This window comes from Lepus europaeus, chromosome 6, assembly GCF_033115175.1.
Source record: "Lepus europaeus isolate LE1 chromosome 6, mLepTim1.pri, whole genome shotgun sequence".
NCBI lineage: Eukaryota > Metazoa > Chordata > Mammalia > Lagomorpha > Leporidae > Lepus > Lepus europaeus.
The window spans coordinates 54,810,173-54,825,498 of record NC_084832.1 but is presented as its reverse complement, the minus strand read 5'-3'; the positions used below and the strand labels follow the sequence as shown (position 1 = coordinate 54,825,498).

Below are 15,326 nucleotides of genomic sequence, written 5' to 3'. Positions count from 1 at the left end.
TATCTTTTATCCGAAATGTTTAGGACTAGGAGTATTTCAAGTTTTGGAGTTTGCAGATTTAGCAATATTTATATAGACTTTACCAGTTGAGCATCCCTAATCTAAAAATCTGAAGTGCTCCCATACTCTTTAAGTGTTATATCAGTGCTCAAAGAGTTTAGGATTTTGATTGTGGGGTTTTCAGAATAGGGCTGCTCAACCTGTTGTGTAACCATCTGCTCTGTCTTCTCAACCAGAATGTAAACAGCCATCTACAGCTGTTACCATCAAAACCCAGGCACAGGTCCTGAGGTATGCTGAATCTAAGATGTTTTTATGTTTTGTGATCTTTTCCTGGTTAGCCTTTCCTTTTCAATGTTCTTCAGTTCTGTCTTAATTTGGACTGTGGAGACTGTAGTTAATCTCTGATCCTTGTTATTTTTCAGGACTAGTAGTAGAATGCCAACAAGAACGCTCACAGATAAAAAATAAGGAAATAGCTTTGCGTGTGTTGAGAGCTAGACTCTATCAGCAGATTATTGAGAAAGACAAGTGTCAACAACAAAGTGCTAGAAAACTGCAGGTAAGATTAATTTCCTGTAATCATTTAGTAACTCTGGATAAAAAGTCATTATTTTATGTAGGAGATGTAATGTTTGTTCTTGATCAAATTGAAATGTCTTAGAGCATAGGGAAATGTGCTTATTTTTATGCAAGCAATAACTTATAAGCATATATATTGACAAAATATGGCTAAATTGGGAATGCCAGTTTGCAAGTGAGTGGATGAAAGATGTAGAAACTAAACATGAATTCCTAGGTATTTCCCATCAGTGTTTACATCATAATTGTCATAAAAGACAAGAATTCTTTGGAAGTTGACATTTTCAGATTTTTAAATTTAAAAACCTATGTTGTTTTTCTTTTTATAAAAGCGTTATCTTTATTTATTTGAAAAGCAAAGAGAGGGTATGAGATAGAGAGAGCAGTGGAAGAACTCCATCCTGGTCTCCCACATGGGCAGCAGAGGCCCAAGTACTTGAGCCATCTTCTGCTGCCCTCCCAGGTACTGTTGCAGGGAGCTGGATCAAAAATATAGTAACCAGGATACAAACCAGTACCCTAATATGGGAAGCTGGCATTGCAGGCAGTGGCTTAACTTGTGCCACAATGCCAGTCCCAATATATTTGGAGTTTGGAGTATCAAAGAAACATCCACTTTTATTCCGTAACTAAATGATACAAACCTATAGTCTTAAACATGAAGCTCTGCTCATGTTTCTTTGTCAGTTTGTATATATGACTTTAAGAAAATATTTAAACTGGTAACATAGGAAATCTACTTTCAAGTATATTTTCCATTGTAATGAAGGTTATTATAAAGTTAAAATATGAATTGCTTTTGCTGTGGTGCAGGTGGGAACCAGAGCCCAGTCAGAGAGAATTCGGACATATAATTTCACCCAGGATAGAGTCACTGACCACAGGATATCATATGAAGTTCGTGACATTAAGGTAACATTTACTGAATATTCTCCATATATCCTTAATTTTCAAAGACAGTATAGTCAAATTCTAGAGAGTTATATGTAAAATATTACCAATTTAAAATCATTAAGCCAGTTTATATTAGTACCCTAAAATTTACAAACATGTTTGTTTGCAGATAAGAAATAAAATCTTTATGCCAGTCTGAAATAGCCATCTTTTTAAGTTCCAAATTCTTTTTATTCAGTCACAGTGTGTTAGCATATATTCAATATACATATACAAAAGGGCATCAAAATGTGGAAAAGGGCATCAAAATGTGGCATTGTGTTGCAGTGGCTTGCCTCACCATTTGAGGCACCGGCATCCCATATGGGAGTGCCAGTTAAAGTCCTAGCTGCTCCCCTTCTGGTCCAGCTTTCTGCTAATGATAGCCCAAGTACTTGCATCTTTGCTACCCCTGTGACTAACCCAGATGAGCTCCTGGCTGCTGGTTTTAGCCTGACACACACCTGGCTATTGTGCCCATTTGGAGAGTGAGCCAGCAAATGGACAATTTATGCTCTCCCTCTGTCATTCTGGCACTGTGGTATAGCTGGTGCCAGTTTGAGTCCCGGCTGCTCCACTTATTATTTTTTTTAAACTGTTCACATGACTTTTTTTTTTTTTTTAGATTTCCTTATTTATTTGAAAGTCAGAGTTACATGGAGAGAGAAAGAGAGGCAGAGAGAGAATCTTCCATCTGCTAGTTCACTCCCCAACTGGCCATAATGGCCGGATCTGCGCTGATCCGAATCCAGGAGCCAGGAAGACCTCTCTCTCTGTGCCTCTCCTTCTCTGTCTGTATAACTCTTCAAACATGTGTAACTTCAATCACAGATAACTGTATAACTTTCAAATAAATAAATAAATCTTTAAAATAATTTTTCTATTGCCAGATAAATTACTGCAAACTTAGCAGCTTAATACAATACCCATTCATTGTCCCATGACTTCCATAGGTCAGAAATCTGGGTACATTTGAGATTAGTTCTGCTCAGTTTCACAAGGTTGAAATAAAGATGTTTACTGGGCTGCACACTTTCCTTAAACTTAGGTCTTCTTTCAAACTCATGTGGTGGTCAGAAGAATCCATTGCCTTAGTGGCAGTACTGAGGCCCCATTCTCTAGGTGGCAGTACACTGAAGGCTGTTCTTGGTTCCTGCCATGGAAGTTACTTACTGTGTGGCTCCCTCCAGCTGCCCTCTCCCACTTTGAATCTCTCTTTGCAGGAATAACTCAAGCCTTTTTAAGGATTGCCTGACTAGGTTAACCCACCTGGTTGAGTTTTTAATTAACTCAGAATCAACTGATCTGAACCCAGGAGCCAGGAGTGTCTTCCGGGTCTCCCATGTGGCTGCAGGGACCAAAGCTCTTGGGCCATCTTCCACTACTTTCCCAGTCCATAAGCAGAGAGCTGGATTGGAAGAGGAGTGGCTGGGACATGAACAAGCATCCATATGAGATTCCAGCACCGCAGGCAGATGCTTAACCTACTACGCCACAGTGCCTGCCCCAGGAGAGGGAATTATACATGGTGTGTGCACCAGAAGGCACCTTAGAATTCTGTGCACCACAATGTGTGTTCATTAGGTTCAGGTGTTACAATTAAGCTGCTGGGTTGAACATCAGCCTACCTGAATCCTGACTAGCCAGGACTTTTTGACATTAGCACATTAATGACGAAGCACTGGAAAATTCTCCTTTTGCTGCCAGTGAAGGGGAAAATGAACCAGTTCCTGTGGAAGACTATATGGAAAAGGCAGGAGCCAGAAAGCTTTGACCTTTTCTTGGTTCTTTTTTTTTTTTTTTTTTTTTTTTTGACAGGCAGAGTGGACAGTGAGAGAGAGAGACAGAGAGAAAGGTCCTCCTTTTTCCGTTGGTTCACCCTCCAATGGCCACTGCAGCCGGCGCACTGCAGCTGGTTCTCCCCGCTGATCCGAAGCCAGGAGCCAGGTGCTTCTCCTGGTCTCCCATGCGGGTGCAGGGCCCAAGGCCTTGGGCCATCCTCCACTGCACTCCTGGGCCACAGCAGAGAGCTGGACTGGAAGAGGAGCAACCGGGTCAGAATCCGGCCCCCTGACCGGGACTAGAACCCGGTGTGCCGGCGCCGCAGGCGGAGGATTAGCCTATTGAGCCCCGGCGCTGGTGATAAGAATCTTAACTACAGGGCAACAGATAGTGGACAGAACAGACGAGGTGGATGGGAAAGAAAGTGAACATCTTTGGGACATTTTGCTCAGATCTCCTCCCTTGTTCTAGAGCTTGCCCTTCTTTATGCTCCATCCACATAGTTCCTGATGAAGTAGCTATGATGTTATGTGATCATAATCTTGACCATTGATTTGTTTGGGGTGGACATCTAAATAGCCCCAGCCAATGTGTTCTTTCCCAGGATTGTTGAACTGGAGTTGCTTTTAAACTGTCTTTCTTAGTGGCTACAGCTGCAGTATGTAATGCTTATAGAGGACAGAAGCCACATTTGTAGCCTTAAGGAGAAAACAGTCTTCAGTGAGAGAAGAATAAAGTTGAGATGTTGAGAAAAGCAAAAATAAGAAACTGATAGGAAGGATCCCAATGACATGAAGAACCAGGCTCATTTATTCATTAGTTCCCAGGGAGGTAGTAGTAGCTTGTCCATTCCTATGCTGGGGTTCTGTGAGATCATTTGATATTCTTATGAATTCTCCTTAACATTATTTTTATTTACCTAGACAGATTACCATGTAATACATTGTTTCACATTTTTATTCTATTTCTCAAAGTCTTTGTACAGATTTCTTAGCATCAGTCTTACCTCCTGCTTTATATTCCAGTTACATTGGAAATTTCCCCTTGCCCTGGACTTTAAATGTATGTGTTTCTGTGTCTATTTTCTTTCTTTCTTTTTTTTTTTTTTATTTGACAGATAGAGTTAGACAGTGAGAGAGAGAGACAGAGAGAAAGGTCTTCCTTCCGTTGGTTCACCCCCCCAAAATGGCCACCACGGCCAGCACTGTGCCGATCCAAAGCCAGGAGCCAGGTGCTTTTCCTGGTCTCCCACGTGGGTGCAGGTGCTCGAGCACTTGGGCCATCTTCACCGCCCTCCCAGGCCACAGCAGAGAACTGGACTGGAAGAGGAGCAACTGGGACTAGAACCAGGCACCCATTTGGGATGCTGGCACCGCAGGCAGAGGATCAACCAAGTGAGCCACGGCACCGGCCCATCTGTGCCTATTCTCATACTTACTCTTTTTATTGAAATGCCTCATTTATTTGAGGAAATACTATTCCTTTTTTTTTTTTTTAAGTAGACTTTTTATTTATTTAAAAGGGAGAGAGAGAGAGAGATCTTCCATCCACTGATTTACTCTTCAAATAGCTGCAAAAGCCAGGTCTGGGCCAGGCTGAAGCCAGGAGCTAGGAATTCCATCCTAGTCTCCTACATGGATGCCAAGGGAGTACTTGGTTCATATTCTGCCTTCCCAGGCACATTAGCAGGAAGCTAGATCAAAAGCAGTATAGCCAGGACTCAAATGAACACTCCAGTATGGGATGCTGGTGTCTCCACAATGCCAGCCCCATGATGATGATGATTACTGCTGCTGCTACTACTGCTGCAATTTTTTTTTTTTTTTTTTTTTTTTTGGACAGGCAGAGTTAGACAGTGAGAGAGAGAGAGAGAGAGAGAGAGAAAGGTCTTCCTTCCATTGGTTGATCCCCTAAATGGCCACCACGGCCAGTGCGCTGTGCCGATCCAAAGCCAGGAGCCAGGTGCCTCCTCCTGGTCTCCCATGCGGGTGCAGGGCCCAAGCACTTGGGCCATCCTCCACTGTCTTCCTGGACCACAGCAGAGAGCTGGCCTGGAAGAGGAGCAACCGGGACAGAATCCGGCGCCCCGACCGGGACTAGAACCCGGGGTGCCGGCGCTGCAGGCAGAGGATTACTGTAATGAGCCACGGCGCCGGCTGCTATTTTTAAGATTCAATTCAAATGTTTTCTTCATAACTAATTCTGTGCCGGGTGCCACTTTCCTGTCAAAGTGAATAACTCTTCCCAACCATTAATCTCTTCTCCATTATTTTTTAATTGATTTAATTGTTTTATAATGTTTACTTACTTAATCTATCCCACTAGATTGTTACCTTCTGAAACTTACAAACTACAGCTCATTCACCTTTGATATTCATAGCTCTATTACTTTTCTTTTTAAAGATGTATTTATTCAGCCGGCACCGCAGCTCAATCCACCTGCGGCGCTGACACCCTGGGTTCTAGTCCCGGTCGGGGCACCGGATTCTGTCCCGGTTGCTCCTCTTCCAGTCCAGCTCTCTGCTGTGGCCCAGGAGTGCAGTGAAGGATGGCCCAAGTGCCTGGGTCCTGCACCCACATGGGAGACCAGGAGAAGCACCTGGCTCCTGGCTTAGGATCAGCGCGGTGCACTGGCACACGCCAGCTGCAGTGGCCATTGAGGGGTTAACCAACGGCAAAGGAAGACCTTTCTCTCTGTCTCTCTCTCTCACTGTCCACTCTTGCCTGTCCAAAAAAAAAAAAAAAAAAAAAAAAAGTATCTATTTATTTATTTGAGAGGCAGAGTTACAGAAAGAGAGAGAGAGAAGGGGACAGAGAGCAATGTCTTGCCTCTGCTGGTTCACTCCCCAAATGTCCACAACGGCTGGAGCTGTGCTGATTTGAAGCTAGGAACCAGGAGCTTCTTCTGGGTCTCCCACATGGGTGCAGAGGCCCAAGCACTTGGGCCATCCTCTGTCACTTTCTCAGCAATACAAATTTTAGGTAAGTAACTAAAAGTCATTATTTAGAATAGGAAATAGTAACCAAGGTAACTTTTCTCTAACACTAAACACAAATGTAACAAAAACACACATTTTATAGTAATGGGTACACAGAGTTCATAAAACTCTCTCTTGTGGCTGATCCTGTGCTTGGCCAGAGACTGCCTGCCTAGCCCATGCAGGAGGGTAAGAGGGCATGGCTGGCCGGCGCTGCGGCTCACAAGGCTAATCCTCCGCCTGCGGTGCTGGCACCCCAGGTTCTAGTACCGATTGGGGTGCCAGATTCTGCCCCGGTTGCCCCTCTTCCAGTCCAGCTCTCTGCTGTGGCCCGGGAGTGCAGTGGAGGATGGCCCAAGTCCTTGGGCCCTGCACCCGCATGGTAGACCAGGAGAAGCACCTGGCTCCTGGCTTCAGATCAGTGTGGTGCCCGGCCGCAGCAGCCACTGGGGAGTGAACCAATGGAAAAAGGAAGACCTTTCTCTCTGTCTCACTGTCCACTCTGCCTTTGTTCATACTTACGTAAAAACTTTCAGTGTTCTATGTTGCACTTATCAACATTAAAGTATGTCCTTTAAGTCAATGTCTAAATTTTGAGCATTTCTAAAATATTCACTAATCCAAACAACTCTATTACCCAGGGAGGGTACTTGAAGTCATTATTTTAGTCATTTTTCAGAGAGAAACTGTAGGGAAGGACTATAGGAAGTCTAAATGAAACAGTTTTTACCCAGTGGAATTATTTGGAGGTAATCATAATAGCAAAATTTTTTCTCAACTTTATATTTTAAAATTTGTCAGGCATATGTAATGTTTAAAGACTTCTTCAGTGAACACTTCACAGCCTGTACCTGGGTTTAGCTGTTATTAACATTTGCGCTATTTGACATCTCTTTCTTCTATACCTCTTCCTTCTCTCTGTAGACATCCTTGTTACTGTTGAACCATTTGGAAATGAGTTGCAAACCTCAAGAAACTTTTTCCCTAAACATTTCAACAAAAATATTTTTAGATTACACAAGACTTTTAGATTTTAAAAACCATTGTATTTCCAATATAATAAGAAAACTCATAAATTAGTTACAGATTAAATAATCTAAATCTAGAGTTGACACAAGAAAGAAAACCTGATTAGTCTGAGTAGACTCCATCTGAGCCAGATCCAGAGAATGTGTCAACGAAACACCTGCCGGACTGAGATATTTCAGTTAGTCCCAGGGAAATAACATGATATGAGTGAGTAGGGTAGAATTCTAAGGGCAAGAATGAAAAGCCGTTTTTGTAACATACAAAAGAAGAAAGAATTCAGCAAGTGTATCTTTCCCAAAATGGTTTGGGAACCTAGAATTGTGTTCTTAAAAAAGTCAAGCAAAAGAATTTTCAAGAGAGGGTGGTGTTCAGTTTTGCAAGTTGGTTCAGATTTCTTTGTTTTGGTGTATCCAAACAAATCTCAGAAGATTCATTTTAAGGCAAAATACTAATTTAAACAATTTGAAAAAAGGAAGAATTCTATTTACTCTTTGGGATTCATTTTTCAATATAAAAAGCCAGGAAAAATTGCAAATCCTCTCAAGTCAACAATTGTGCTTATTATATTATAAAACATGAGTAATCCTTTGTCGTTACTAAATAATGACCATAAAGAAATGAAATGAGAGTGGGCATTTGCTCTATCACTTAATATACCAGGTAAAACACCCAGATCTCATGTCAGAGTGACTGTGTTTTTATCCTGGTTTTGCTTCCAATTCCAGTTTCCTGATAATGCAGATCCTTTGACAGCAGGTATGGCTCAAGCTGATGGGTCCCTGGCACCCATGTGGGAGACCTGGATTAAGTTCCCAATGCTAACTTCAGCTTGGCCCAGTCCCAGCCATTGCAGGCATTTGGGGAATGAGACAGCAGACAGGAGCTGTGTGTGTACATGTCTTTATCTCTCTGTTTTCCCCTCTTTCTGGCTCTCAAATAATCTTTTAAAAGTCATAAATACACCCTAAACTCTTTGTTTCTTCTCTTTCTTTCTCTCTTTGGTTATTTTTTAAATTTACTTGGGGCCAACACTGTGGCACAGCGGGAGAAGCTGCTGCCTACATTGCTGGCATCCAATATGGGTGCTGGTTCGAGTCCCGGCTGCTCCACTTCCAATCCAGCTCCCTGCTAATGAACTTGAGAAAGCAGCGGAAGGGTGGGTGGAAGACTTCTCTCTATCTCTGCCTCTGTCTCTCCCACTCTGTAACACTGCCTCTCAAATAAATTTATTTGAGAGGCGGAGAGACAGAGAGCAAGATCTTCCATCTGCTTGTTAACTCCCCAAATGACCTCAACAGCGAGAGCTGGACTGATCCAAAGCTGGGAGCCAGGAACTTCTTCCAAGTTTCCCACATGGGTGCAGGGCCCCAAGCACTTGGGCTATCTTTTGCTGCCCTGTCAGTTGCATTAACAGGGAGCTAGGCTGGAAGTGAAGCAGCTAGGACTCGAACCCGTACCCATATGGGATGCCGGTGCTGCAGGCAACGGCTTTACCTGCTATGCCACAATGTCGGCTCCCTTCTTTATTTCTAATAATCAAGTTTCATAATAACTTTGTCTCCTACCAGGAATTTTTATGTGGTGAGAAGTGCCTGGATCAGCTAATTCAGAGACTCCTTCAATCAGCAGATGAAGAAGCCATCATTGAAATTCTGGATGAAAACCTCAAATCAGCTAAATAAATGTTAATTTATTGCTTATTATATAATGAAATGGGTCTGTGTCAAGAAGTACATTAAAGCATGGATGTCTTAATGAATATTCAAAGGATGCAGCTATAAATAAACTATACATACAAATATATATTTTTTTTGACAGGCAGAGTTAGACAGTGAGAGAGAGAGAGACAGAGAGAAAGGTCTTCCTTTTCCGTTGGTTAACCCCCCAAGTGGCCGCTACGGCCAGTGTGTTGCGGCCGATGCACTGCACTGACCCAAAGCCAGGAGCCAGGTGCTTCCTGCTGGTCTCCTAAGCAGGTACGGGGCTCAAGGACCTGGGCCGTCCTCCACTGCCTTCCCGGGCCACAGCAGAGAGCTGGCCTGGACAGCGCCAGGACAGAATCCAGCGCCCCAACCAGGGCCAGAACCCAGGGTGCCAGCGCCACAGGCGGAGGATTAACCTAGCGAACCACAACGCCAGCCCTATATTTTAATGAATCCGTTACATGTATTTTTTAAAGATTTATTTATTTATTTGAAAGGTAGAGTTACAGAGAGACAGAAGCAGAGAGAAAGAATCTTTCATTCATGGTTTCACTCCCCAAATGGCCACAACAGTCGGAGCTGGGCTGATCCAAAGTCAGGAGGCAGGAGCTTCTTCCGATCTCCCATGCAAGTAAAGGGGCCCAAGAACTTGGGCCATCTTCTACTGTTTTCCCAGGCCATAGCAGAGAGCTGGATTGGAAGTGGAGCAGCCAGGATTTGAACTGGCGCCCATATGAGATGCTGGCACTGCAGGCAGCGGCTTTACCCACTATGCCACAGTGCCAGCCCCCAGAATTACATTTCTTGACCTAAAGGCTTATTTTTAATTTCCTGTATATTCAACTCCTTAAGTAGAAAACAAGCATGCATCTTTGAAAAGAGAAATATGTTGATCAACGTAAGCTGAGGAACTGCAAAGGAACTTTAGTCGGAGTCTTAGGAACTGCAGTTTAAGAGACAACACGTTCAGATAGCTCTGAATGAGTGTTTTCACAGAAAGAGGCAAAGTAGAGAGTTATATAAAGAAGTAGTACTGATTTATTACAGAGCAGTACAAATTCTTTTGTTAGAAACTCAACGTTATGAGAGAATAGGAGTTACATGACCAATTAAATATAAGAAAAGAATGCTTATACATAGTAAACATGTTCCTAAAAGAAGACTCTAGGGGCCGGTGCTGTGGTGTAGCGGGTAAAGCTGCCACTTTTACCCGCTCCACTTCCGATCCAGCTCTGCTATGGCCTGGGAAAGCAGTAGAAGATGGACCAAGTGCTCGGGCCCCTGCACCTGCATGGGAGACCCAGAGGAAGCTCCTTGCTCCTGGATTCGGATCGGTGTAGCTCTGGCCATTGCAGCCATCTGGGGAGTAAACCAGTGGATGGAAGACCTCTCTCTCTTTCTGCCTCTCTGTAACTCTGCCTTTCAAATAAATAAATAAATAAATAAATCTTTTACAAAAAAAGAAGTCTAATAACCTTTTTATTTTTATTTTTTGACAGGCAGAGTGGACAGTGAGAGAGAGAGACAGAGAGAAAGGTCTTCCTTTACCGTTGGTTCACCCTCCAATGGCCGCTGTGGCCGGCACACCACGCTCATCCAAAGCCAGGAGCCAGATGCTTCTCCTGGTCTCCCATGGGGTGCAGGGCCCAAGCACTTGGGCCATCCTCCACTGCACTCCCAGGCCACAGCAGAGAGCTGGCCTGGAAGAGGGGCAACCGGGACAGAATCCGGTTTCTCGACCAGGACTAGAACCCGGTGTGCCAATGCCGCAGGTGGAGGATTAGCCTATTGAGCCTCGGCGCCAGCTTCTAATAACCTTTTGATATGCATGCAGAATCTCCGAATACAGTGTAATTATTCCATCATTCCAGATGCCTGCAGTCAAAGGGTGAAGGGGACCATAAATTAATATTTTTTTTAAAAAAAGATTTATTTAATTTTTGAAAGGCAGAGTTACGAGTTACAGAGAGAGAAAGAGAGATTTCCATCTGCTGGTTCACTCCCCAGTGGCCACATCAGCCAGGTCTGGGCCAGGCCAGAGCCAGGAGATTCATTCACGTCTCCCATGTGGGTGCAGTGGCCCAAGCACATCAGCCATTTTCCACTGCTTTCCCAGGTGCTTTGGCATGGAGCTGGATTGGAAGTGGAGCAGCTGGGACTCAAACCAGCACCCGTATGGGATGCTGGTGCTGCAGGCAGTGGTTTAACCTGCTGGGCCACAGCATTGGCCCTCATAAGTTCATTATTTCAAATAACCACTTGAGGCATGTCTTTTCTTTTGAAGCATCCCAAATCCATTTTGAAAAGCTCTTTCTTTTTTTATTAATTTTATTAATTAATTAATTTTATTAATCTGTTTCTTCATATGGTTTACCAGGTGGGGTGATAATGATTTATCAGGTATGTAGATACAACATTCTATGTGAATAATAGCACAAGTGCCCTTTGGGAGGCAGTGTTACTACTCAATGTTATGTAGTTTTTGCAAGACTACTTATCTTGTTAAGGAATTTCAGTATTTACCAAGCTTGATGTTTGTTGACTGTCATTTAAGGTTTACTGGGTGGGAAGCACTATGGTGCAGTAGGTTAATCCTCCGCCAGTGGTGCTGGCATCCCATATGGGTGCCGGTTCTGGTCCTGGCTGCTTCTCTTCTGATCCACTTCTCTGCTGTGGCCTGGGGAAGCAGTAGAAGATGGCCCAATTGCTTGGGCCCCTGCACTCGTTGGGGAGACCCGGAGGAAGATCCTGGCTCCTGGCTTCAGATAGGCTCAGCTCTGCCCGTTGCAGCCATTTGGGGAGTGAACCAGCAGATGGAAGACCTTTTTCACTGTCTCTCCCTCTCACTGCCTTTAACTTTGCCTCTCAAATCAATAAATAAAATCTTTAAAAAAAAAAAAGAAGAAGAAAAAGGCTTATTTTGTAAATTTAGTTAATGCCTCTAATGTGGGCATTCGCATCTTCAAGTCCTAAAGAAGGAAGAAACACAGAAAGTATATGGCCATACCTCTGAAATACTTACCAAACCGATTTGGCCTTTAGAGTGGAAAGTTAGTAGGGACAATATCAAGGATGGATGGAACATGCTTCTGTGTCCCTGGAAAACCAAAGTGCAATGTCCTATCCAACTGGGTAAAAGCTAAAGGCAAAGATTGGCTCCACAGAGCCATTGAGTTCCATTAGGTACTACCCAGTTCTGGTGGTCTCAAACAGTTTCAAATCATTCAGAGGTTTTTAAGGTTATTATATTGGTATAGGACTTTGGTGGACACTACCCAAGGTGATGAGTATCATTTGATTGGTTGATTTTAGTGTCGTTATCTTGTTTCCAGTGGAACTTCCCTAACAACAAGCCACTTAAGTGTGTCCCAGGGGCTGGTAAAGCCACCACCTGCAGGGCTGGCATCCCATATGGGCACCATTTCAATTCCTAGCTGCTCTACTTCCGATGCAGCTTTCTGCTGTGGCCTGGGAAAGCAGTAGAAGATGTCCCAAGGCCTTGGGCCCCTGTACCCACGTGGGAGACCTGGAAAAGGCTCCTGCCTCCTTGCTTCCGATTGGCACAGCTCTGGCCATTGAGGCCAACTAGGAAGTGAACCAATGAATGGAAGATCTCTCTCTCTCTCTCTCTCTTGCTCTCTGTCTCTCCTCTCTCTGTTTAACTCTGGCTTTCAAGTAAATAAATAAATCTTGAAAACAAAAAAAGTGTGTCCCATAATTCAGAACTGTTGAACTACTCACAGTTCAACCTAAGAGGTTGGTGAAGTCATCCTGAGTCTTTTGTTCTATCCTTTTTATTGATGATCTTAGGTTTCATCACATGAAGATGTAAGGTATATGAAGACATCAGAGTATTCAGAGTCATCAAGAGTCAAAGGAGTCTCAATTAATAATATCAGAAAACCATAAAATAGGAATGGCCTCTTTCAGACAAAATATAGTTTCTTAATGTTTCCCAATCATTCCCTTATAATGGAGATATCCACCAAGGAAGTCCAGAGGTGCTAGACATAGGTGATTGGCCACAAATACAGCAGTTGCATTTGTTCTTGAAAGTAGCACATGTTAAGACTTCTTTCAGGGACTATGTCTATTTTGTGACTAGGGAAGTTTCTTTGTGTAGAGCTGCAGAAACCAGGAGAAAGAAGGGTAGTGTTTTCTCCTGAGTGTGAAGCAGGCTCTTCCTGTTGCTCCATGGCAACTACATCTGCCGTAGATGATTTTCTCCTCCTTTAGCAGAGTAAGAGGGAGAGAACGCCGACCGAGTGCTCACCATCTTAAGGAAAAATAGCTTATTATTGAGCCCTTTGAAGAAAACCACTGGAGTCAAAGGTATCTGTGCATGGTGTGTGTGTGTGTGGAGAGAGAGAGAGGGAAGGAGAGAAAGTACTTATAAAGTGTTCATGATTCTTAGAGACCTGATGCTGTGTGCTTAATTTTTCTAGGTCTGGTGAGTTACTTGCCAGGCATCTAATAAACTTGAGTAAATGGTCTTCAGTAAAATTCAGGTTGGGTAGCCATCTGTTAGTCTTTAATTTTTCTCTGAGTCCAAATCCCATAAGTTAGAAGCACAGAGTTAGTTGATAAACCTGATATTCCAACATCATTGTAAACAATTTTTGTGAAGATGTGTCTGGGATACATAATCACCAGGTTAAAGATCGTGTGATGATGTTGCTTTGTCTCTGCATTATGCTGTGAAAAGACTGCTCTACAAACTACAAATTGCTCTGCACTTGACAGTAAGTAAGACCTCCTTTAATCACAGCAGTTTCATAGATTCTTTCATTTAGTCTCATAGGCCTGCCAGGAACTATTTCAAAGAATGACAGCTGGCTTTTACCTGAAGGAGCAGATCTAAGGTTAAGTAATACTGAGGTTAGAGCCATAGGCCAGAACAGAAGAAAGCTTTCTATTAGTTTAGCCAATTGAGTGTTTATTATTTCATTAGTACATCCCATTAATCCTGAGGACTGAGTATGGTATGCACAATGGAAGTGTTGGAATATGGCCTAAACTGTGCAAACAGATTGTATTGCTTGTCCAGTAACATTAAATTCTCTCTCACTTTGCAATCCAAAGAATACTCATCCCTGAGAAAGCATTATATTTTCTAATAGTATTTTTCTAACTGCCATGACTGTGGCCCTGTGCCAAAGAAAAGAATCCACCCAATGAAGAAACTTAAAAATATAACTCATAAGAGGTTGAACATCATTTCTTGTTTGAAAATACTTTTTTTTAAATTAACATTTCAAATAAGCCTAACTTAACATCTCTGAAATTCTAGAAGTCCTCTGGTATATCCAAAGTTAGTTTGAGGTCAAAAGACTCAATTTAAATATGCTATTTGATTTTGGGGAGTTTGTTAGATATATCAGAGTTTAAAACACTTGATCAAAATTGGATCATGGATCATTTTGAATTAAAAGTGACAAGATTTTAAAGGCACAGGCATTTGTCGTGGTCATTGAGATGCCACTTGAGGTATGTGCATCCCATATAGCAGTGCCTGACTGGAGTCCTGGCTCCTGTACTCCCAATCTAGCTTCCTGCTAGTGCACACTCTGGGATGCAGCAGATGATGGCTCAAATATTTGGGTTCCTACCACCCACCTGTGAGACCCAGACTGAAGTCTGGACCCCTGGCTTTGGCCTGTACCAGCCCTGGTAGGCATTTGGGGAATGAAAGAGCAGATGGAAAAGATCTCTTTCCCTCCCTTCCTCCCTCTCGCTTTTAAATAAAATGAAAAATAAAATTTTTTTAAAATTTCAGAATTCTTCTTAAAAAGTACATTTATAAATTTTTATCTCATATCTTAAACAGCTAATAGAGACAAAAGTTGTCTGTCTGGATTACATTTAGTCCTAATAGATATGTCTGTTTTAATTAACCAATAATGTTTTATTTTTATTTTTATTTTTATTTTTTTGACAGGCAGAGTTAGTGAGAGAGAGAGACAGAGAAAAAGGTCTTCCTTCCGGTGGTTCACCCCCCAAATGGCTGCTACAGCCGTCGTGCTGCGCTGATCCGAAGCCAGGAGCCAGGTGCTCCTCCTGGCCCCCCATGTGGGTGCAGGACCCAAGCACTTGGGCCATCCTCCACTGCCTTCCCGGGCCACAGTGGAGAGCTGGACTGGAAGAGGAGCAACTGGGACAGAACAGGCACCCCAACTGGGACTAGATCCCGGTGTGCCGGCGCCACAGGCAGAGGATTAGCCTAGTGAGCCACGGCACCAGCCTACCAATAATGTTTTTATTTATCAAGGATTATTAAAGTTGTATGAACTTGAAAAATTCCTCCTCACTCCTCCATGCT

At 43.1% G+C, this 15,326-nt stretch overlaps 1 protein-coding gene and 1 pseudogene across 3 annotated transcripts in view; both read left to right on the top strand.

Annotated features, from left to right (window-relative positions):
- Window positions 1-10,401, top strand: part of MTRF1 (mitochondrial translation release factor 1) — a 36,816-nt gene extending 26,415 nt beyond the window's left edge. For all 3 annotated transcript variants that reach the window (XM_062194113.1, XM_062194112.1, XM_062194111.1), the window contains 3 exons: window positions 426-562; window positions 1,396-1,494; window positions 8,873-10,401. In XM_062194113.1, the coding sequence (XP_062050097.1) occupies window positions 426-562; window positions 1,396-1,494; window positions 8,873-8,986 (350 nt within the window). In that variant the 3' untranslated portion in view covers window positions 8,987-10,401. The remainder of the gene's footprint in view (window positions 1-425; window positions 563-1,395; window positions 1,495-8,872) is intronic.
- A 2,673-nt stretch (window positions 10,402-13,074) lies between these two features.
- On the top strand, window positions 13,075-13,277 carry LOC133762607 (small nucleolar RNA U3; annotated as a pseudogene).
- The last annotated feature ends 2,049 nt before the right edge of the window (window positions 13,278-15,326 follow it).